Source organism: Ceratotherium simum, chromosome Y, assembly GCF_057802395.1.
Source record: "Ceratotherium simum simum isolate JZ-2026a chromosome Y, ASM5780239v1, whole genome shotgun sequence".
In the NCBI taxonomy this organism is placed as follows: Eukaryota; Metazoa; Chordata; class Mammalia; order Perissodactyla; family Rhinocerotidae; genus Ceratotherium; species Ceratotherium simum.
The window spans coordinates 7,634,881-7,660,267 of record NC_141941.1 but is presented as its reverse complement, the minus strand read 5'-3'; the positions used below and the strand labels follow the sequence as shown (position 1 = coordinate 7,660,267).

Genomic DNA, 25,387 nt, shown 5'->3' with positions numbered 1-25,387 from the left:
ACAGCAGTGAGAGATAAGTGTAGCAGAGGAATTAAGTCCAAGGTTAAATGCAATTGGTTTGGAGAACGGGATGGAATTTATCAGTTTTCTTTTACATTTAGAGTAGCATTTATCATACTGTATGCTATGGAATGTTGGTGGATTTGATATGTAAAGTAAGTACAGCTATGGCACCTTGTAGATTTTAACCCCTTCTTGAACATTCACAGTTATATGTATTAATTAGCCTATCAAAGATGCTAACATGTCATAAATAAATTCATGTGCTGTAATTTATTCATAACATGTTTATTATCCTTCAGTGTTTTGTGGTTGCAGTTTGATATATGTGCTTTGGAAACATATTGGCATGCAAAAGAAAAAGCAAAAAGTCATTTTTTTTCATGAATATGTATATATAAAAATTAATGGAGAAAAGAGTCATTGAATAATAGTGCAGTAGTTAGTATTATTAAGGAAATCTGTGGATGCAAAGCTCCGTTTAATGAAGTGGCAATATTTACCATATCCTTTATTTAGGTTGAGCAGAGTTAGATAATGTTCACTGAGTTATTGAAAGTGTTTTTGCTTACTCATGCATAACAGAAACAGTCTTGTATGTACTTTTATTTGCTTAGTCATATGTAAAGAGTAAGAAACCTTCAAATAAAGTTGAGTTTAGCAAAAATGTCTTACATATGTGCAGTTTTCTTTTTTTGTGGACTTCTTTATGTTAAACTTCTGACAACTTTCTGATGCTAATTGCATTTGTATGAAAGTAGAATATTAGGATATTTTTGACATCAATCTTGCTGTTAGTGTGAATATGTTGTTTGATTTTTGTCTCATCCTGGCGGTTGCTTTTTAAGCTTTCTGCATGAATAGAAATATTCTTTGTCTATTGTGGGACAGTTTTAGGCATCAGTAGTTTTAAATGAGGATGAGATATTTTTTTATACTACTATGTAGTTACTTAGCAATTAAAATGAATAAGAATGGGAATCAGAATGAATGTCTCCCTCTAGGAGGTCTTTAATTTTCCTAAATTGGGCTTGTTAGTAATTTAACTTCAGCTAGCCAAATGTGGAATCTCTCCTACACCAAGGTCTTTGACTACACCAAATTGTTTACCTAATATAGACACTTTAAATCCCAACTTAAGTTGGTTCATATAAAGGTAAAAATTGCTAGCATGTATAATAGGAAGTCCAGGTTTCAAAATGAATTCGTTCAGCTGTTCAGATCTGTCATCAAGGATCCATATTGTCTTTTCTTCTTTGTTTGTTTTCCCCTCTTTGATATAAAATAGTTACCAGGTGTGATCAAAGTGAGCTTTCCTTTTTCATACTTTTCCTAAAGACATATCCACTTCTTTGTGGCTTATGTGTTTAGCGCAGTACTGACACGTAGCGCTCAACAAGTATATGATCGTCATTCTCATCTTCTTTTGGTGGAGGGAAAAGAATGTAGCTTCCTGTTGATGCCTTCAGTAATCAGGAATAACTTCAAAAAGCCTGCAAGAAACTTGGCCTTGCCTCTCCTTGGCCAGATGTAGGTTAAGTGATTTCACATCAGAAGCAATGGGATTACTCATAGACCCATCATTGAGCAGAGTTTAATTCTCCAAGAGGTTTGTAGAATGCGTATTTTGGGGTAGAGAAGAGTGTCAACTTTAAGTCCATTACATTTAGGTCTTCCCTACCTTGTTTCCTTCCTTAATTCCATGAGAGAGACAGTATATATGATATTTTCTAATTGATAAGTTATTTAAATAAAATACAGATTCTTTTTGCAGGAGATCCCCTTCTTTTTTTTCCTGCACATTCATACATTCCAAGTGTTCCTGTTTCATATCTGTTCCTGAAAATGGCCAAATGTATCTTTGAAACATATTTATTCAGTTTTAGTATAAACAGCCATTGAGGTGGCAAATTTGGTTTTAAAATATGATGCTACCATTTAATGAAATGTGTGATCCTTGCTAAAATGGCTAATTATCCTGATCCTTACTGTATCTTTAAACTTGGAATAACTATACCCACCTTATAAGACTGTTGGTAGTGAATGGATAATGTATATGAAAGTATCTGGCAAATAAACTATACTTATTTTTTTTTCAGGCATTTTTAGTTCTGTTGTCTGTTATCCAAAATTCTTCTAATTAGGGGGACCGTATATATAGCATTTGTGAATTCCATTTTCCCATCACAGAATTTAATCCATCTTCAAAATGTGATGTTAATACTTAGCCTGTTTTCAATCATATGATCTTATTCTTCGATTAAATGACAAATAGAATTTTCATGTGTTTAAGGTGGTAGAAATGGCAATTCTCAATTTGTGAACTAGATTAAAACTGTGTATGAACTATTCCATTCCAGAGTAACATCTTTACTTCACATTTTGTTGTTTTTATTTTTCCTTTCTTCAGATAATTTCCCCAAGTACGTTTTGTTGTCTGTTTCCCTGTATTATATTAAGATTTTACTTTATTACCTCTTAATATGTGATACTGATAATATTGTTATACCAGTGTATATTTGAAGTAGTGAATTAACATTACGTGAAGAAAAATAGACATTTTGACAACTAGTTTTATATAATGCCAGTAACTTCCATTGCCTGTTAAACTATTAAAACTGATTCTTCAAAATGAGTATAGTATACACAAAATATAATAGTATAATACCCATATCCTTCAGAAATCTACTTAATTTCATGAAGATTACACAGACATCTCTCCTGATATTTTTATATCTGTATAATGCTAGTTTCCTTAAACACACACCAACAGTAGAACTGTTTGGATTTTTAAAGGTAATTTGCCTAAAGATGGATTGTGTGTGTGTGTGTGTGTGTGTGTGTGTGAACTTCAGGATTATTGCCTGACATATTGGTGAATATATTGTCCCCCTTATAATTTGCTATTTGAAAATAGGGAATGCTAGGGGCTGGCCTGGTGGCACAGTAGTTTGGTTTACGCATCCTGCTTCGACAGCCTGGGGTTTGCTGGTTCAGATCCTGGGCGCAGACCTACTCAGCGCTCATCAAGCCATGTTGAGGCAGCGTCCCATGTAGAAGAACTAGAAGGACCTACGACTAGTATATGCAGCTATGTTCTGGGGCTTTGGGGAGAAAAAAGGAAAATAGAAAATAGCCAATGCTGATTTAAGGGGGAAATACAAAAGGGATAAGAAAGATACTAATTATAGCGTCATCATCACCAGGTGACAGCAAGGACAAAACGGTAAATTTATATTTTATTACTACTATATCCAATATTTCAGTGCCTCCACAGTACCCTTTTACCAGTTACTTTTTGGATAGCCCATTGTGCAGATACTAATAATTTTAGCATGTTCTTCTGGAATAATTTAAGGTAGGAATTGTAAATTACTTGGGTGGAGTTGTGTTTTTGTAAAGATTTCTTTGAACACAGCTGTGCCTATTAGTTTACAAATTATCTATGGCCGCTTTTGAGCAGAAAATATTTACCCTGTGGCTCTTCGTAGGTTTTGTGATTGAGGAAAGCCAGTTCTGTTTCTTTGAATTAACTCTTCTTCTTTTCCCTCTTCATTGACAAGATACTCTGGTCTCGTGTGAATACAGTGTCACCATTGTCTTTTGACAGACAGTGAATTCTTTTTCCCCCTTTCCATTTGTCTTCACCTAGGAAGAAAAAAAAATCTTTTCTCAGCTTTTTCCTTTCTCCACTGCTCCTCACTTTGCACTTCCTATTTTCATCTTTTCTGGGATTATTCTCAGGTATGAGATTATCTCCTCAATGCTTTACCTAGCAGTTTTCTCACACCTCAATGCTTTACCTAGCAATTTTCTCACATTTAAAAAATGTTATGTGCTAAAACAAACTTTTTTAGACTATTATAAAGCTATTAAACATTCACTTTGGGTTACGTACTTGTGAATGTATCAAATATCGTAGGACCACGATTTATATAGTAGAATGAAAGAACTTGGAATTTAAAAAGGCTTGTATTTTGATCATTTCTTTTTTGTTACGCTAATTAGTACCAGTTTCTTTCTGAAATTTCTAGTTAATTGTATGTCTGTACTTTATTGTATTATGAAAGAGATAAATTCCTAGAAAAATGAAATGAAATTTAAAAATGTAGAAAGTATGAACCTCAATTTTTTTAATATTATATCCAAGTGAGATAAAATTGTAATTTTATAAATGTAATGAAAATGAATATAACATTGATGAAAGAGAATAAAAATTTATAAGTTGTACATTTAGACAACTAATACAGACCATCACTTTTGCATGTTTAAGTTTTGTTCAGCAATTAAGCGGTACTCGCAGTAGGTAATATTTATCCCAACTTTTTATAATGTATTGTAAAAATACTTGTGGAGAAACTATTCTTGCAAAAGTAGGTTGATGGAAGTGAAGAAGAGATTGTAAAGCATTCAGCTCTTAGATAAAGCAAGTGATGCTGTTCTTTTTCTTTTAATGCATTTTTGGTAGCAACTTCCAACAGCTTATCCTATACAGTTATAATTAAATTTAAATTATCTTTCAATAAAGAAATGAATTCAAGGTCTCTATTAGTTTCCTATGCATGGATATTTTTTATGATGGAAATAGAATTTAAAACATGATCAGATTCATTGAAGACTTTTAACAGATGTAAAATATGCCCATCTATTTCATTGTCATTAAATTTTAATTTTTTTTTTTTTTTTTTTTAAGATTTTATTTATTTTATTTTTCCCCCCAAAGCCCCAGTGGATAGTTGTGTGTCGTAGCTGCACATCCTTCTAGTTGCTGTATGTGGGACTCGGCCTCAGGATGAACGGAGAAGTGGTGCCTCGATGCGCACCCGGGATCCGAACCCGGGCCACCAGCATCGCAGCGCGCGCACTTAACCACCAAGCCACAGGGCCGGCCCCTGTCATTAAATTTTAGAATAGATCATAGCAACCTGTAGGAATTGTTTTTTTTGAGCTTCCTAATTTTGCATTTGCTATGAAAAACATGCTGTTTTCCATTTTGCATGAAGGGTAAAGATCATTAAAAATAGAAAAGATATTAGCGAAAAAGCAACTCTGTGATCTGTTTTACAGTTGGAAGAATTGAGATGAAATAGTTTTACTTTGCGGAAACACTGAGTTCATTTCATAGCTGAAATATTCTCTTCAGAACTTTATTTGTCATTTAATAAGTTTTATGATCCTCATCTATAATGTTACACAGTAAAGATTATGATCTTGAATTTAAGCCATTAGCTATTATGTAGTTCACAATTTTTACTGCATCGCTAAGCGCATTGTTTATTTGGAAGTTGATTGATTAGTAGTAGTAGTATTTTGTTTTGTACTTCTTGATGAAGACAGCATGCATTGATTTATATTCTGAAGTAAGTGCTTTATTCTTAGGTTCTACGGAATGGTTTTCTGTCATTGCTACTGTGCTTTCAGAGCATAATTTTACACAAAATCCAAATTACAAACCCATTTATGATAATGTAATTAATTATAGGTTAATATAGTTTTAGAACTAGTTGTATTTGTCAACAGGCTGAAAATAATTTTTCTTTCATGTGACTGTCATGTGTAAATTTCACGTATGCTAAAAAACTGCCATTTAATCAATATCTGTGTATTCATCAGATTGCAAAGAAAAAAAATGCCAACTTTATTTATTGGTTTTCTACTGGTCATTTCCTGAAAACCTCAAGTTATGATATAATTGAAGTATGTTACTTAAATCCCGTTTTTTCATTTCCAAGTAAACATAAGTAAGTAAAGTCCAAGGAAGACTTCTTATAGCTGAAATGAAAGGGCATCTTTCATTTATGCAGTCTTTCAGTAATGTCTTGGCAGTGTTTGCTTTTCCAGGCTTAGTAACCTGAAGTGCTATTTTATAAGAAGCCTACACATCACTAGCGTTTATTGATGAAATAATGAATATCTGCTTCTTTTAGTTTAATACGTACCGTTTTCCCCAAATCATTGTTTTGATTTTAGTGTTAGTTCTTTATATTTATTAATTGATGTTTGCTAGGCAGACAAGAAGGGCATGAGGAAGTTGAAGAAGTATATGGTTTAGACAACCTTGTGGGAATCATTGTGGGAACTTTTTACTTTTAAGGAAAGGGGTTACAATGAGTGGAGTTTAGTTTAATGACAAGAAAATTTGGATAGGATTGCACTGTGAACGTCTTGCTAGAGATAATTCAGTTTTATTTTGGAGTAGTCATATAAATGCAGTAGTCATATAAATGTGTTGAGTCTGAGAAACATGATTAGATTGATGTTTTGTTTTGGAAAGATCACTCTTCTGAAGTTTACTAAATTAATCTGAGCTTTGGGATGACTCAACATTGAGGACTGGATACTGGAAATGAAGGCATGAGGTATATAATTTCTATCTCATCCCCTTTAGTGTCATAATGTTGACCTTTTTGTGATGGTGTTTAATTTTATTTATTTATTTTGATGAGGAAGATTGTTGCTGAGCTAATATTTGTGCCAGTCTTCCTGTATTTTTTATATGTGGGACACCACCACAGCATGGTTTGTTGAGCGATGAGTAGGTGTGTGTCTGGGATCTGAACTAGTGAACTCTGGGGCACTGAAGCAGAGCGTATGAACTTAACCACTATGCTACCAGGTTGGCCCCTAATTTTACTTTTTATAATTTGTCTCTGTGTGTGTGTGTGTGTGTGTGTGTGTGACTGTTCTTAGTTTTTCATAAATATTTAGTTATTTAATAAAGTCTTTTATTCTCATGTGCATGGTTTTTTTAATTGATGTCTTAATACTTTATAACACTCTGAAATTTTAGTTATACGTTATTGTTTGTCAGTCACCATGTAAATGCCTCGCATCACCTCTTCTGCCCACCCACCAACCCCTTGCCCCTGGTAACCACTGAACAGTTCTCTCTGTCCATGTGTTAGTTTATCTTTTACGTATGAGAGAAGTCATGTGGTGTTTGTCTTTCTCTCTCTGGCTTATTTTGCTTAACATAATACCTTCCAGGTCCAACCATGTTGTTGCAAATGGGACAATTTTGTGTTTTTTAATGGCTGAGTAGTATTCCATTGTATATATATATACACCACATCTTTTTTATCCATTCATCAGTTGAGGGACATTTGGGTTGCTTCCACTTCTTGGCTATAGTGAATAATACTTCAGTGAACATAGGGATGCATAAACCTCTTTGGATTTCAGGTTCGTTGAGTAGATACCCAGTAATGGGATAGCTGGATCATAAGGTATTTCTATTTTCCATTTTTTGAGGAATCTCTATATTCTTTTCCCTAGAGGCTGCACAGTTTGCATTCCCACCAGCAGTGAATTAGGTTTCCGCTTTCTCCATAACCTCTCCAACATTTGTTGTTTTTTGTCTTGGTGATTATAGCTGTTCTAAGGAGTGTAAGGTGATATTTTAGTGTGGTTTTGATTTGCATTTCCCTGGTGATTAGTGATTAGTTGAACATCTTTTCATGTGCCTATTGGCCATCTGTATATCTTCCTTGGAAAAGTAGCTGTTCGTTACCTCTGCCCATTTTTTGATTGGGTTGTTTGTTTTTGTTGTTCAGTTGTGGGAGTTCTTTATATGTTATGGAGATAAACGCCTTGTTGGATATATGATTTGCAAATATTTTTTCCCAGCTGGTGGGTTGCGTGTTCGTTTTGATCCTGGTTTCGTTTGCCTTGTAGAAGCTCTTTAATCTGATGAAGTCTCACTTGTTTATTTTTCTTTTGTTTCCATTGTCTGAGTAGACATGGAATCTGAAAAGATCCCTTTGTGACCAATGGCAAATAGTGTCCTGCGTATATTTTCTTCCAGGAGTTTTATAGTTTCAGGTCACACCTTCAGGTCTTTGATCCATTTTGAGTTAATTTTTGTGTATGGTGAAAAACAATGGTCTACTTTCATTCCTTTGCATGTGGCTGTCCAGTTTTCCCAGCACCATTTATTTAAGAGACTTTCCTTTTTCCATTGTATGTTCTTAGCTCCTCTGTTGAAGATTAGCTGTCCGTAGATGTGTGGTTTTATTTCTGGGCTTTCAATTCTGTTCCATTGATCAATATGTCTGTTTTTGTACTAGTACTGTGCTGTTTTGGTTACTGTTGCTTTGTAGTATATATTGAAGTCAGGGATTGTGATGCCTCCAGCTTTGTTCTTTTTTCTCAGAATTGTTTTAGCTATTTGGGGTTTTTTGTTGCCCCATGTGAATGTTTGTATTCTTTGTTCTATTTCCATGAAGAATGTCATTAGGATTCTGACTGGGATTGCATTGAATCTGTAGATTACTTTAGGTAATATGGACATTTTAACGATGTTTATTCTTCCAATCAATGTGCATGGGATATTTTTGCATTCTTTATGTCGTCATCAGTTTCTTTCAATAATATTTGATAGTTTTCATTGTATAGGTGTTTCACCTCCTTGGTTAAATTTATCCGTATTTTATTGTTTGTTGCGATTGTAAATGGCATTATCTTTTTGAGTTCTCTTTCTGTTAGTTCATTATTTGCATATAGAAATGGAACTGATTTTTCTAAGTTGATTTTGTACCCTGCAGCTTTGTTGTAGTTGTTGTGTATTTCTAATAGTTTTCCAGTGGATTCTTTAGGGTTTTCTGTATATAAAATCGTGTCATGTGCAAATAGTGAGAGTGTCACTTCTTTATTGCCTATTTGGATTCCTTTTATTCCTTTTTGTTGCCTAATTGCTTCGGCCAAAACTTCAGTGCTATGTTGAATAAGAATGGCAAGAGTAGGCACCCTTGTCTTGTTCCTTTTCTCAGAGGAACGGCTTTCAGTTTTTCCCCATCGAGTATAATGTTGGCTGTGGGTTTGTCATATATGGTCTCTATTATGGTGAGGTACTACCCTTCTATCCCCATTTTGTTCAGAGTTTTTATCATAAATGGATATTGGATCTTGTCAGATGCCTTCTCTGCATCTATTGAGATCATCATGTGGTTTTTATTCCTCATTTAATTAATGTGGTGTATCACATTGATTGATTTGTGGATGTTGAACCATCCTGTGTCCCTGGGTCCTGCTGGGTCCTACTGGGTCGTGGTATATGATCTTTTTATCATGTTGCTATATTCGGTTTGCCAGTATTTTGTTCAGAATTTTTGCATTTATGTTCCTCAGTGATATTGGCCTGTAGTTTTCCTTCTTTGTGTTGTCCTTCTCTGGCTTTGAGATCAGCGTGATGTTGGCCTCGTAGAATGTGTTGGCAAGTGTTTCATATTCCTCTGTTTTTTCGGAATAGTTTGAGAAGGACAGGTATTAAATCTTCTTCTAATGTTTGGTAAAATTCTCCTGAGAAGCCATCTGGTCCTGGACTTTTAAATTTTGGGAGGTTTTTGATTAGTGTTTCAGTCTCTTTACTTGTGATTGGTTTTTGCAGATTCTCTGTTTCTGGGAGGTGGTATGAGTCTAAGAATTTATTCATTTCTTCTAGATTGTCCAATTTGTTGGCATATAGTTTTTCATAGTATTCTCTTATAATCCTTTGTAATCTGTGGAATCTGTTATAATTTCTCCTGTTTCATTTCTAATTTTATTTGTTTGAGCTCCTCTCTCTTTATCTTAGTGAGTCTGGCTAAGGGTTTGTGAATTTTATTTTCTCGAGGAACTAATTCTTTGTTTCATTGATCCTTTCTCCTGTTTTTTTGGTTTCAATTTCATTTATTTCCTCTCTGATTTTTATTATTTCCCTCCTTCCGCTGACTTTCGACTTTGTTCTTATTTTTCTAGGTCTGTTAGAGGTGGTTGCTTATTTGGGATTTTTCTTGTTTGTTTACGTGGGCCTGTATTGCTATGAGTTTCCTTCTCAGGAGTGCCTTTGCTGCATCCCATATGAGTTGATATGGTGTATTTTCATTTTCACTTGTCTCCAGGTATTTTTTGATTTCTCCTTTCATTTCATCAGTGATCCATTGGTTGTTCAGTAGCATGTTATTTAGTCTCCTCATCTTTGTTAGTTCCCTGGTTATTTTCTTGTAGTTGATTTCTAGTTTCATAGTGTTATGGTCGGAAAAGATGCTTGTTATGATTTCATTTTTTGTGTGTGTGTGTGTGAGGAAGATCAGCCCTGTGCTAACATCTGTGACCGTTTTCTTCCACTTTACATGGGACACCACCATAGCATGGCTTGCCAAGTGGTGCGCAGGTGCGCACCCGGGATCCGAACCAGCGAACTCCAGGCCACCGCAGCAGAGCGCGCGCACTTAACCGCTTGTGCCACCAGGCTGGCCTCTCAATTTTTTAAATTATAGAGGCTTGCCTTCTTTCCCAAAGTATGGTCTTTCCTTGAGAATGTTCTGTTTGAGCTTTAGAAGAATGTGTAGTCTGCTGTTTTTGGATGGAGTGGTCTGTGTCTATTAAGCCATCTGGTCTAGTTTTTCATTTAAGTCCCCTATTTCCTTATTGACTTTTTGTCTGGGTGATATATCCTTTGATGTAAGTGGGGTGTTAACATCCCCTACTATTACTGTGTTGTTGTTAATGTCTTCTTTTAGGTTTGTTAATAGCTGCTTTATGTACTTTGGTGCTCTTGTGTTGGGTGCATTGTAATTGATATGTCTTCTTGGTGGAGTGTCCCTTTTATCATTATATATTGCCCCTCTTTGTCTCTCATTGTCTGTTTTATCTTGAAGTCTACTTTGTCTGATATAAGTATGGCAACACCTGTTTTCTTTTGCCATTAGCTTGGAGTATTGTCTTCCATCCTTTCTCTCGGAACCTGCGTTTGTCTTTAGAGCTGAGATGTGTTTTCTGGAGGCTGCATCTTGTTGGGTCTGGCTTGTTCATCCATCCTGCCACTCTGTGTCTTTTGATTGGAGAATTCAGTCCATTTACATTTAGAGTAATTATTGATATATTGAGGGCTTAATGTTGGTATTCTTCTGCTCATTTTCCAGTTCTTTTGCATTTCCTTTGTTTTTCATCCCTTGTGTTTTGGGCTACCAATTCAGTTTGGTAGTTCTGTATGATGACTCTTTTAGTTTTCTCTTTATCATATGTGACTCTGTTCTGATTATATGTTTATTGGTTACCCTGGGGTTTGTATAAAAAATCTCGTGGATGAGATAGTCCATTATCTCATGACCTCTTATTTCCTTAGACTAAGTAGATTCGATGCCTTTCCTCTTCCCCTTCTAAGGGGAACTTATTGTTCCCCTTGTGTTGTTACAACTTATTTCCTCTTATGTTGTGAGTATGTGTTTAAGTGATGAGTTTATGTTTATTTTTGGTGTTTTCCTTCCCTTAATCTTAGATTTTTATAAAGTGTTTGCTAACCTATTCTGGTAGAGAGCTACAGCTTTTCTGATTTTGTCTACCTATTTTTCTCCTTGCTTAAAGCCTTGTATCCCCTTTCTCCTCTTCTTTCTCAGGCATGAGGGCTGCCTTCAGCATTTCTTGTAGTGGGGGTCTTGTGGCAATGAAGTCCCTTAGCTTTTATTTATTTGGGAAAGTTATTATTGCTCCACTATGTCTGAGGGGTATTTCCACTGGATAGAGTATTCTTTGCTGGAAGTTTTTATCTTCCATAATTTTGAATATATCATTCCAGTCTCGCCTAGTCTGTAAAGTTCCTGTCATGAAATCTGCTGAGACCCTGATGGGACTTCCTTTGTACGTTATTATTATTATTTTTTCTAGCTTCCCTTAATATTGTTTCCTTGTCATTGACTTTTGCCAGGTTTACTAACATATGCCTTGGAGAGAGTCTTCATGTTGATGTGTTTAGGAGAGCTATTGACTTCATTCATTGGTGTTTCCAGCTCCTTCCCCAGATTTGGGAGTTCTCAGCTATTATTTCCTTGAACAAGCTCTCTGCTCCTTTTTCCCCTCTCTTCTCCTTCAGAAATAGCTATAATCCTTATCTTGCATTTCCTAATTGAGTTGGAGATGTCTCAGAGAATTTCTTCATTTCTTTTTAATCTTAGTTCTCTCTCTCCTTCTCTCGGGAGCATTTCTGCATTCCTGTCTTCGATAATGCTACTTCATAATGTCAGTTCTTTTCTTTAAAGATTCCAGATTTTCCTTTATCTACTCCATTGTGTTTTTCATCTCCACCTTTTCTAATTGTTTTTTTGTATGGGTTCAATCTCTTTTGTGAAGAAATTCTGATTTCATTGAATCATCTGTTTCCTTGTAATTTGTTGAGCTTTTTAACGATAGCTATTTTGAATTCTCTGTCATTTAGGGTTTCTATGCCTTCAGGGTTGATTTCTGGGTGTTTGTCATTTTCCTTCTGGTCTTGAGATTTAATATATTGTTGCATCATGCCTGCCGATTTTGGCTTGTTTTTCCTCACCCTAAGAATATTTGGTCACAGTTTCTACCTGCCAGCACTGGGTGAGAGTCCAGAGCTGTGTATTTTGAGCCTGCTGTGATCTGTAGTCACTCTGGCCGACCAGTTGTGTTGAAGCACTGGGTGTGTGGCAGAGAGGGGCTCTCTCTTTGGTCTGCCCAGTCCCAGGGGCTTCTTGTTCTTCCTTTGCTGTCTGCTCTCCTGGGGTGCTTAATTAGATGCTGGTGGCACCCTCACAACAGTTTCATCTCCTCCGTATGGAAATTTCCCACAGGCTGTGAGAGAACTTGAAGAGCGACAGTTTTCCCATAGTGGGCTGCGCCTCCCACCACCCCCTCTCTGGGAGTCGCACGGACTTGGAGTCTGAGAGAATGAGGAGGAGGAGGATTTCTTCTTGCTTCTCCCCACTTCCTCTGAGGGTTCCAGCATCTTCACTTGCAGATGTTAGGCTGCGTGGGTCTCACAGATGTTTTTTCTGTTGTGTGAGTGTCCTTTGTTGGTATGTGAGTGTCCTTTTTGTTGTATCTTATTGTGGGAGAGTCTGTGGGGAAAGCTCACTCCGCCATCATGCTGATGTCAGTCCCCAGTTATTCTCATGTGCATGTTTTTAAAGTATACCTTATCAAGAAATTTTTTTTTGCAAACTAAGGATACTTAAAAGACCAACATGACATGTTGAAGAAAGAAACAAAGAAAATCCTTTTCATATATTAGCAGTGAACTTACAACACAGCTTGCAGTGTTAGAATCGAGGCAGGCATGACAAGCTGTACCGTTAGAAAGCATGTGCTTTTAGAAATTAGACTTTTAAATTATTTAGTTTATGCTTTTAAGTTTGTGATTCAGATACCTTGCTTGTAATGTTATTAACTGTAGGCACCATGCTGTCCATTACAACTCTAGGACTTACTTATTTTACAACTGGAAGTTTGTATCTTTTGATCCCCTTTGCTCATTTCACCCATCCCTGACCCCTCATCTCTGGCAATCGCCAGTCGTTCTCTTTATGTATGAGCTGGGGTTTCTGGTTTTTTTAATTAAAAAAAATTATTTTTATTTATTTTTATTTTATTTATTTATTTTTCCCCCAAAGCCCCAGTAGAGAGTTGTATGTCATAGTTGTACATCCTTCTAGTTGCTGTATGTGGGACACGGCCTCAGCGTGGCCAGAGAAATGGTGCGTCGGTGCGCACCCGGGATCCGAACCCGGGCCACCAGCAGCGGAGCGCGCACACTTAACCGCTAAGCCACGGGGCCGGCCCTATTTTTATTTTTAGATTCCACGTATAAGTGAGATCATAGGGGATATGTCTCCTTGCCTGATTATTTCACTTAGCATAATGCCCTTTGGTTCTTCTCTATTGTTGCAAATGGCAAGATTTCCTTCTTTTTTATGGCTGAATTATATTCCCTTGTGTGTGTGTATACATATTCATATACATAGCAAATTTTCTATCCGTTTATTCATTGATGGGCACTTAGATTGCCTTCATATCTTGGCTATCATAAATAATGCTGCTATGACATGAGGGTGCATACATCTTCGAAATAGTATTTTTATTTTTTTTGAATAAATACCTGGAAGTGGAATTGCTGAATCATATGCGAGTTCTGTTTTTAATTTTTTGAGGAAACTCGATGCTGTTTTCCATAGTGGCTATAGCAGTTTACAGTCCCACCAACAGTACGCAGCGGTGGACCCAAAAGGGGGTCGTGTGGGCCTGTTTTCTCCACATCCTTGACAACACTTACTATTTTTTGTCCTTTTGATAATAGCCATTCTAACAAGTCTAAGGTAGTATCTCATTGTGGTTCTGACTTGCATTTCCCTGACAAACCATGATGTTGAGCACCTTTTCATTTACCTGTTGGCCACCTGTTAAGTCTTTGGAAAATTATCTCTCCAGATCCTTTGCCCATTTTTTAAACAGATTGTTTACTTTTTGCTGTTGAGTAGTATAAGTTCTTTATGTATTTTGGGTATTAACCTCTTGTCAGATATATGATTTCCAAATATTTTCTCCCATTTGGTACATTGCCTTTTCAGTTTGTTCAGGGTTTCCTTGGCTTTGCAGAAACTTTTTAGTTTCATGGGGTCCTACTTGTTTATTTTTGCTTTTGGTGTCAACATTGGCAAGATTTGTCCTGTTTGAAAATGTTTGACATGTTATGTTGTCTTTGGTTTGGAACAGTAAAGCAGTAATTTTCCTGCTGCTATCAAAATTTTTACTGCTCCAGGCGGGTTTCGTTGTAGGATCTGGAATACTGACAGATTAATTGTAGGCTGGGCAATTTAAATTATACACATCTGTTTGGTTTTTTTGGAGGTTTTACTGTAATATTTCTGAAATACTGTCATCTTGGAAATTATTTCTTTTAAGATCAGTTTATTTCCTTTGGTGACTCATTTAGGAAAGGTCTGTGTTCTCACACTACATTGTAATATGTGGTTTCAAGATAGATTAGACTTAAGAATGTAGTATGGTATGAAGAGTGACTATTACGCTGCTCTCTCTGTGTTGAGGAAAGCAGTTATTAAATATGCTTTGCTTTTAATGATACTTTGTTTGAAAATAGTTTTGTCTTGTTCTGGTAGCACAGTGAGGATACACATTTAGCTTGGCAGAACAAGAGAAAATAAAAGCAGTACTCAGTGTTCAAATATTGGATATTTCCTGAGTTCAAATATTGGATATTTCCCCAGATTTGGTCTTAATATTATTAGCTTTTTATTTTCAGATTATAGTAAATTTACATGCAATTGTAAGATATAGTACAGAGAGTTCACATACACCCATCAAACAGTTTCCTTCTTAGCTATATTTTGCATATGTCTTGCATAAATATAGTATAATATCACAACCAGATTGCACATTGGTAAAGTCCACAACTTTTGGTTTCTGGAGCATTATATTCTTAGTGTCTGCACCATTTTGTGTGTTATTGGCTCTCAGTCAATGTTTGTTGAGTGAATAAAGTATTTGCTAATTAAGGGCCATATTCATTTTGTAATTTACCCATTTTAAAATATGGTTTAAGCCTTAAGTTTTTAAAAATGTGCTACATATAGAGTAGACTAAATTTTTTTTAAGTATTGTCTTTTATTATGTTTATTGTACTAAAATACACATAACATAATATTCTTTGAAAGTTAATTAAGCATACCATTTGAAGTGTCCAGTTGGGTTACCTTAAGTATATTCACAGAGTTCTACAGCTATCACCACTGTCCATTTCTCAAGTTTTTCAGCATCCTAACAAAAATTCTGCATCCATTAAATAATCACTTCCCATTCTCTTTTTTCCCCAGATACTGTCTACTCCATGTTCTCTCTCTCTCTGAACTTGACTGTTCTAGGTACTTCATATAAGTGGAGTTATACAGTATTTGTCCTTTTATGTCTGGCTTATTTCACTTAACATAGTATTTTCAGGGTTCATCCATGTTCTATTATATATCAGAATTCTGTTCTGGTTTTTTTTTTTTTTTTGGTGAAGGTGATTGGCACTGAGCTAACATCTGTGGCCAGTGTTCTTCTTTTTGCTTGAGGAAGATTGTCCCTGAGCTAACATCTGTGCCAGACCTCCTCCACTTTGTATGTGGGACGCCTTAGCATGGCTTGATGATCAACGTGTAGGTCCGCGTTACGGTTCCAAACTTGAGAACCCCGGGCTGCGGAAGCAGAGCGTGCAAACTTAACCACCATGCCACTGGGCTGGCCCGGAAATTCTATTCCTTTTAATGGTAGTATTCCATTGTTATGTATATGACATATTTTGTTTATCCCTTCATCTATTGATTGACATTTGGGTTTTTCCACCTTTTGGTGGTTTCAAATAATGCTGCTATGAATATGAACATTGGTGTACAAGTATCTGTTTGACTCCCTTCTTTACAATTCTTTTGGAAAGACACCATGCAGTATAACTGCTGAATAGTATGGTATATTTAACTTTGTGAGGATTGATAAACTTTTTCATAATGCCTACACATTTTATATTCTTACTGGCAATGCACAAGGGTTCCAGATCTCCATATCCTTGCCAACACTTCTTTTTCTTTCTTTTTTTTTAAATTAAACTGTCCTAATTGGAATGAATTGAAGTTATATTGTGGTTTTAATTTGCATTTCTCTAATGACTAATTTTGAGAATCTTTTCATGTTCTTATTGACCATTTCTTTATCTTATTTGGAAAAATGTCTACTCACATTCTTTGGCCAGTTTTGAATTGGGTTCTTTGTTTTCCTGTTGTTGAGTTGTAGGGGTTCTTTACATATTCTGGATATTAATCACCTGTCAGATCTATGATTTACAAATATTTTCTTGCAGTCTGATGTCTTTCTTTTCACTCTTCACTCTCTTGAAGTTTCCTTTGGTGCACAAAACTTTTTAAAAATTTTCAAGAATCCAACTTTATTTTTCCTTTTGTTGCCTATGCCTTTGTTGTCATATCCAAGAAATTATTGCCAAATCAGTATCATGAAGATTTTCTCTTATGTCTTCTTCTAAGAGTTTTATAGTTTTCTTATGTTTGCATCTCTAATCCGTTTTGAGTTAATTTTTGGATATGGTATAAGGTAAGGGTCCGTATTTATCCTTTTCCATGTAGAGATGTTTGATTGTTCAAATACCATTTGTTGAAAAGGTTGACTGCTTACCATGTTCTAGCGTTAATAGGCCTGTGTATACCACCTACAGTGTTCCTACCAATGATGCTGTTTGTGAGCATTCTTTGGTTATAACCTCAGGTAATTTATGTTAGTTCTGTTGTTAATTGAGGCTAGTTGAGGAAGCATAGTTAGGCTTGGTTCCACAGTGGTTTCACATTGATTCTACATAGAAACATACATAGAACATAGAAACATAGTTTTTATATAGAAATATAGTTCTTAAAACTTGGCGAAGAAGATTTCTTTTCACAAAGAAGATACTGTTTGGACAACATGTACAACTTGACCTTTCAAACATACAGTATCAATATGTCTCACAATTTTAGATATATGCGTTGTAGAAAGTAATGACCTTTTTGTAGTTGATTTTTTTAATAATTTGCCTTTTTTAATGACCATTACTTATTGTTAGCATAGTTGATTATTTTAATTGTTGAAAAGTTAATGGAGGCTTTGAAAATTAAATGTACATTTGTGGGAATAGTTTATAGAATGGTTGAAAGGGGCTTATTTTTTATTTAACTCAAAAAAATTCAAGTGCCTGTTGTCTTCTATTAAATAGTTTCTATACCTCTGACATTTATGTTGATAAATAATAGATGTCAGATGTTACTCAGTGTTTTTAATAATAGTGTTGTTATGTTATTTGTGTTTTTAGTAATAACACTGTAGATAGATAATGAGTTATATATTTATAATATAGATTAGAGATATATAATATAAATCATACATTAATAATATGTATCAACTAACAGTAATTATCTGTAATATCAGTGTTATATATCTATTATTAGCTTATAAATATTGGATATATATCTGACATATGTATCTTACACATGTATCTGTCTATAGAGTTGTAAGTATATTTACATTGTTTAGACTTAGCTGATAGGATTAGATGTAGAGCTATAATATATGTATGTTATTTATATATACATTATAACATATATATATGGTTACAATTTTTAAATGTCTTGAAATACAGTGATACTGAAGAATCAGTAAAAGCAGATATATTTTATTCTTCAAGATAATTCTCAGAGTTATCTTTTGGTTTCTAAAGTTCAAGTCTCACTTTAAGATAATTATTGATGTTCTAAAAGATACCATTGATGTTCTAAAAGATACCATACCTACAGATTTTTGTGTAATGAATTGAAACACATGTCGTTTAAACATTTCTATAACTTAAGTTTTTGTTTACTGGAATACTGAATATTCAAAGTTTTCTTTTCTACTAATAAAAATAAGGATAATTAAATAAGTTTGTTTCTCCCCATGTTCTCTATTCTCACCTGTATCATGGAAGTAACTTGATGACACTTCAGTTTCCACAATAGATTTTCAATGATAGTAATTTTACCATGTTTTAGTTGTATAACATGGTTTCATTATTTTATATTAGACCTTAAAAACCTAAATTGATATTATGCAACTTTAAATTTAGTGCATTAATATTTTCACTTTTCTCTTAACAGCATTTTCAGTTAGCTTTGATTGACTGTAATCCCTGTACTTTGTCCAGTGTTGAAAGTAAGTATTTCTATGTACAATAGTTTTTTTCTTCTTGAGGAATAGAATTTCCATAGGACATTTCAAATCATGACCATGAATGCCTTTTCAAGTCTACTATATCTTTGTTTCTATTGGTTATTGAGTATAAGAATGGTAGAGCACAAATCTGATTCAGAGACTTTAAGACAATTAATTTGGGTGGGTTTTTGTTGTTTTGTTTTAAAGATAATCAACATGATTACTTGATAACTATAGAAATGTCCAGTTTCTCACAGAGCGCTAACATGTAGTGATTGCCTACTTTGTGCTAGGTATCACTGGGTAGTTATTATCATCTTATAATGTCTGTCTTTTTAAACCAAAAACTTCTCTTCCTTCTTTTTAATGTCTTTGAGAATTTGCATAGTCCACAGGTCATTACTGTTCTTTGAAACTCTTACTTATGCTTGTGAAATGGGGGAGATGAGAAGTTTCAAAGTAAAGTAAAAAAGAACTGAAGGAAAGTATATTTTTATTTATGAATAAATTATAAATATACAGTTACATTAAGTAAGTAGTATTGTTTTTGGACTTCTAAGATGGATGTATACAATTAATATTTTTGAAAAGAACTAGGTAATATGAAACTTTCATCATAAGAATGTCCTTTGGGATAATATTTATCCTGGTATTCCGAAAATAATGTTTGAGTAAAGTTTAAATTTCAAGAATTTTTTTGCAGTATTATCAAAATTTCAGTCTACATAATTGAAAATTGCCATGTTGAGCATTTTCCTAGTTGTATATTTATGCTTCTCTTGCAAAGTATATTTAAGAATGAAATAGGAGATTTTCACCTTACAAAAGAGTACACTGTATCTGATGGGTTTGGGAGGCCAGGTCATAGGGCCTGAGACTGAATCTGGAGGAAGTTCAGATGATGTTAGGGTGCCAGTTAGCTGTTTTTCTCTTCTTTATTATCTTTATTACATGTGTATGAAGATGGGGAAAATGGGATATAGATTTTTCATGTCTTTTTCCTCATTTTTATCTATAATCCAGTTTCCTCTAATAATGCAGTTAAATGAGATTTCTGTTACCTGGACTTGATATGGTAAGAAAGCTATGTTGGGAAAGGGAAGACAATCTTTTAATTAAATATAATATTTTATTATAAAATAAAGAGGTTTTTTGTATATATGGGATTTTTTTTGTTGTTAGTTGAGGTTGTCTTGTTTTATTTTGTTATTATCATCTTGTGATAGTATTTTTCTCCTCTCTAAAGAAGATATTTTTATTCTGCCTCATATGTGATTAGTTAACTTGTGATATATAACCACTTATGTAGAGCAGTAACTTTGTACCAAAAAGCAGTTTGATTTTAAAATTAATTACAAAATATGCGGGTAATTTTCCTCTTTTATGGAAAGGAATTTGTGGAAATCTAGTGTAGTATTCTTCAATCTGGATGTAATCTGGATGTAGAGAAGTTCATAGAAAGCTGGGCAACTTTTTAATCGGACAGCCTTCTAGGCCTTCACACTAGAGGATCACTGAATCAGATTCTTTAAGAGCTGAGCTTAAGAGTTGGTTAATTCTTTAATGCTTCCTAGAAAGAATTTTATCTTTATGTCATTCATTGAGAGAGAATAAGAGAAGAGGGATGGGGAGGGAGGGAGAAGGAAAGGCCAGAAAAGGAGATGTCTAATACATATCCTAATGATAATTTCATGATTGCTGTGAACCTTTTCTTGAAAAAAATCCCTATACGTAAATATTCTCATTTAAATTTGAAAAGTTCTCCTAGTTAAAACCTAAAAGTAAACAAGAAAAGAGATTTAACATAGATGAATAAAAATCATAAAATTCGAATAGCTAGAATTTAGTTATACTTATTGTGATTAAGTTTTGTTGATTCTTATGGTCTTCTTTGAATCATTCATGCTCTGGTCATTGGGAACTGGGTATCAGGAAGAGCTTCAAAAAAAGAAGCAAAAATGTTTTGCTTCTATTTGATTTTTCAGATATACCTAATTTATTAGGTGCTTTTTAGGTGATTTGTCTTTTTTCTCTTCTTTAAATAAAAGTCACCTAATTCTGAAGAACCAGAAGGAAGTGAGCTCCTCTGTATTTTTACTAATGTGGTCTTGATCTATGACTTTTTAGGAGATGTTGTTTATATGAGGTTTACTATAAAGGGAAAACTTGTGTACTTCTAAAAAAACATGTTTTTATTAAATAGTAGTTTTACTCTATTTTTAAGGTGAAAGTTTTTGAATATGACGTCAAAATATATACATTTAAAAGGTTATATTTACTTAATATTGCTGATTTGAACTTTGTATACTTATTTACTGTTTATTTTTAACATTTTTAATGTATATTAATGTTTTCTGGAATTAAATGTGGATTAAATTTTTATTTAATAATGATTTATAATCATGCTCATTTTAATAGATTTGTGTATTTTATTAAAAACAAAAGTTGCACTCCTGAATCAAATTTATAGTCTATAGTTTTAGCATTTCTTTATGTTTTATATCTCTATTTTTTATTTATTACCTTAAACGTTACCTTAAAGCTGTATTGTAATTAATCCTTTTCCATGATCCTTTGTAGTTCAATTTCATATTGCCCACTTGTATGAAACCCAGGTAAGTGATTTAACTTACTGTACTTAAAACAAGAACAAGAACTAACAACAAAATCCTCATCCATGCTTTAAGTGAAATAAATGATAGAAGACAATTTCATTTTGTAAATGAAATAAATATCAGTCAATTTAATTGAGTTCTGGGTACATACTCTTGCATATGTATAATATTTTACATGTATTAAATGTCTTGAAATTTTGCTTACTGACAAGATTGTACAAGAGAAGTGAAGGAATTTGAAGTTTATATTCAATATGCATTTAGTTTTTGTAACTACCTTCAAGTCACTGTGGTTTAATAAATTTCCAAACCATTCTGTTTACTATATACTAGGAACTGTCATTTAGTATATTTTCCTTAAACTTGAGTCATCTGCAAGCTGTGAAATGACTGTAATTAGGAAATTTTCTGCCATCTTGATATTAATATCTAGTTTTCTTTTCAAAATATTTATGAATAGTTGTAATAAGGCATTGTCTTCGAATAGATTTCTTTTTTTCTCTGATATTAAAATATTCTTTTAAACATTGTTTGTAACACACAGTATAGTCACCCTTTGATATTATTACCATTATTTCAAGGTAGGTTTTTAAAACTAATTCAGTTTAATTTTAGAATATTTTATTTTGTGTATCGCAAATTTTGTTTGGTTATCAGATTAAAAACTATAGTAACATATAAATTTATAGTCTGTGGTAGAAAATCAGGGAATTGATAGGAGACTGAAAAAAATACGTACAATTTATCCATAATGAGTAGTTGAAAATTTGTGATGGTATTTCAATTGTGAGATATAATATATATTTAGTAGCTGCTTTTTAGGGAAAAAAAAACTCCACCTTATATAGTAAAAATCTGTGAAGTCTGTTCTTTTGTTTTTAGTCCAAGTATAAAATAATGGGGTGAGGGTAGATATTATGCAAAATTATTCCCCCAAGAGGGAAGATGCTAGCATCTTCCATTATTCATATTATAAATGGATGTAATAGGATAGTTTAAGATCATTTAAGTAACTGGTTCCCAAACACACTTTATGGAGTAGGTATCATGAGGAGCTTTAAAAAAATTAGTATCAGTTTTCTGTATCTCATTCTCCTCCTTCCCCAGCCCCTTGCCTCCACATACCCTAGGTTCTTATATTTACTGAATCAGTGTTGAAATGCTTTCCAGGTAGGATATCCTGGTAATCTGGGGATTTTTTATTTTATTTTATAGGATGCATGTTGAGTATTGTCAACCTTCTTATATGATTATCATACATAAAGGTTTTTTTTTTTAGTTATTTTTTTTAACTAATTGATGTAGGGAAAGTGATTTTAAGTACATTTAATCTATTATGACCATTTGTGCACTGTAGGATATTAAAACTATTTAATTTTATTGCAATTTTCAAAGAAGGAAAAGTATGAATTTTATACTTTTGAATCTTAATCAATGAAGTTACAGAATTTTCCCATTTGAATCTTTAAAAATTAAAATATGTTTGTTATTAAATGATATACTTGATGCCATTAAAATAGAATGGGACATGAAGTCTGAACTGAATATATTCTTAGAAAGGGAAATGTGGATAGTATACTTTCTTATGGTATGTACAAGAATTCTTAATCTCAGTGGATATCTTTTTCTTGTTAAAGAAAATTCTCCTGTTAAAAAAATTCTACTTCTAGTTGTTTATGGTCTGTTAAAATAATTTGAAACAAAAAATAGTTTTCTATGGGTATATATGCACAACTTTTTGATTTTTCTAATTTTCACGTGTAAATGAAAGTTCTTATTATAAATACTTGATTTTCTCCTTACAGTGTCATCTTCTTGTCACCTGATAATTATATTTTCTGAAATTTTCTAGAATTATTATTTTTTACTTATTAATGGCTATTGAGATAGTTTATAAAGCTTTTTGGATGACATAAGATTTTACCTTATTCTGTTGTTCTCGTGAGTTATACTGATTTTTTCAAACTCCTTATTTTCAAACAATTATAAATTATTTCAAAAACTTATTATGAAGTTCCCAATATGACATACACACAGTGTACCTTCGGACACATTTCTTCAGGTGTTTACATAGTATAATATTGAAACTGGGAATTGACATTGGCACAATATGTATATACAATGGTATGGCATCTTATTTCACTTGTAGACTAGTGATGAAGGTGGGAGTAACACCATGTGGTCTTTTCTGGAGTTAGGGAATTTACTGTCTAAAAGTTTTCTGTCTTTGGTTGCTGCTTTCCTGGTCTTTAGGCTAGAAAGATCAATCTTTTCTTGAGGCTCTTTTTGTTTGTACCTGTTGGTGTTTCCAACTTGTGACTTCTCCAGAACTCAGTAAGGTATATTTGAGGCAAAACAAAAGAAAGTGAACAAAACGAAACCAAAACCAACAAACAGAATTCATAGAACTTACTGCTGTATATTGTTCCTTGGGTCTAAATATCATAACTGATTAACTTTCTTTTTTCCATCTTTTGAAGAATTTTATGTTTATTTTATATGTAATGTTGAGTGATTTTAGCTGGATTTAGTGAGAGAGAAAGAAAAGTCTGTTTGCTACATCTTGTCTGGAATCGAACATTGATCTTTCAAATGGTAATCCAGCCTTGCGGTCCTGAAGTAATCCTAACTTCGTTGATACAGAGTATTATTGTTTATATATTGCACATTTTAATTTGTTAATATTTTGTGTAAGGTTCCTGCATCTGTGTTCATGACAGAGATTGATTTTTAGTTTTTACTGTTTTGTAAGCTCCCTTGGAGATTTTGGAATCATGGTTATACTTGTTTTGACAAATTTTTGGCATACTAATGTGGTTGACTTCTAGTTTTAAATAACAATGTGAATTAAAGTAATGGTTCTCTAAACATGTTTTGATGCATTTTACAAGTTTAGTATCTCATGTGTGTGTTATTTATTTCAAAATATTTTTTAATTTCAGCTGCAATTTGTTGTTTCTTTAATCTATGGTTTATGTAAGGTCCTGATTAATATACAACAATATAAAAATTTTCTGATTGTTTAGTTATTGATTTCCATCTTAAATATGCTGTTTACTCTTTTTATTATTTGAATCTACTGGATTTTTTAGATTGCTTGTGGGGCCACATCATGAGTCTTGGTTAGTGATCCATGTTTTTATTAAAAAGATGGTATGTTACGTTGTTCTTGGATAAGCTATAGTTTTGTTCAAGTTTTCTATATCCTTTTTAATTTTTTTATTTTAAAATTCTTGCCCGTCGTAACATTTCCTAAAGAGGTATATTAGTAGTATTAAATATGATTTTGCATGTCACAGTCTGCCTATCCCACTCTGAATTACAAACCTTCTTTCCTTTTTCTTTTGATGAAAGTTTCAGTGGGTATGGAATTCTATTTGATTTCCACAGTTTGAAATTTGTGTTCCATTGTCATCAGATTTTTATTTCCTTTTGGGAAACCGCATGAAGTTAATGTTAATCTTGGAAAGTTAAGTGCACCTTCATGCTGGTTTTGTTGGGTTGTTTTTTGCTGATTGCTTAAGAATTTCTCTTTGTGTTTGGTTTCCTGAAGTTTTGCTACCATGATCCTACTTCTTTATGATTTCCTGTTTGTGGTTTGTCATATTTCTTGAATCTATACTCTGTTATCCTTTCATGTTATGCAGAGAGATTATTTCTTCAGAAACTGGTTTTCTGCAATTGTCTTTCTCTCATTGTTTGGCTGTCTAAGTACGTGTGTGTTGCATTTTTCACTGTATCTTTTCTGTTTTTCTTTGTATTTTCTATTTCTAGTTCTCTCCTTTTATCTATATTTTCTTTGAATGTATTTTCCAGATCACTAATTTTCTCTCTTTCTGTACCTACTCTGCAAGTTAGACCACTTTTGAGTTCTTAATTTCAATTATTCCATTTTTTTCCTAAAATTTCTGATGGAGTTTTACGTAGTTGCCAATTTTGTGTTGAAATTATCACCATTTATTTTCTTGAACGTATTAATCATAGTTATTTGGAAGTCAGTGTTTGCTAACTCCAATATCTGAATCTCCGGTTGCCTTGTTTTTACTATTTACTTTTTTCTCTCCTTGGTTTTCACTTAATTTTTCTCAGTTTGCTTTGAATTCTTTGCTGCAAGCCAGACACTATGTATGAGAACATACCAGAGATCATTCAGCTTCTGTGCTTGCCTCAATTTTCCTTTTCTCCTCCTGTTAAATTCTTAGACTGGGATGGATCACCATAATCCAGTGAAGGAATAGCGTGATTTAAAATTAGTCTTATGTTTTATA

The 25,387-nt window shown here is 33.5% G+C and overlaps 1 protein-coding gene across 1 annotated transcript in view; it reads left to right on the top strand.

Annotated features, from left to right (window-relative positions):
* Window positions 1-25,387, top strand: part of LOC147911633 (lysine-specific demethylase 6A-like) — a 201,132-nt gene that overhangs the window by 83,755 nt on the left and 91,990 nt on the right. The window contains 2 exon segments of the mRNA XM_087427822.1: window positions 18,450-18,504; window positions 21,085-21,119. Of these exon segments, the coding sequence (XP_087283948.1) occupies window positions 18,450-18,504; window positions 21,085-21,119 (90 nt within the window).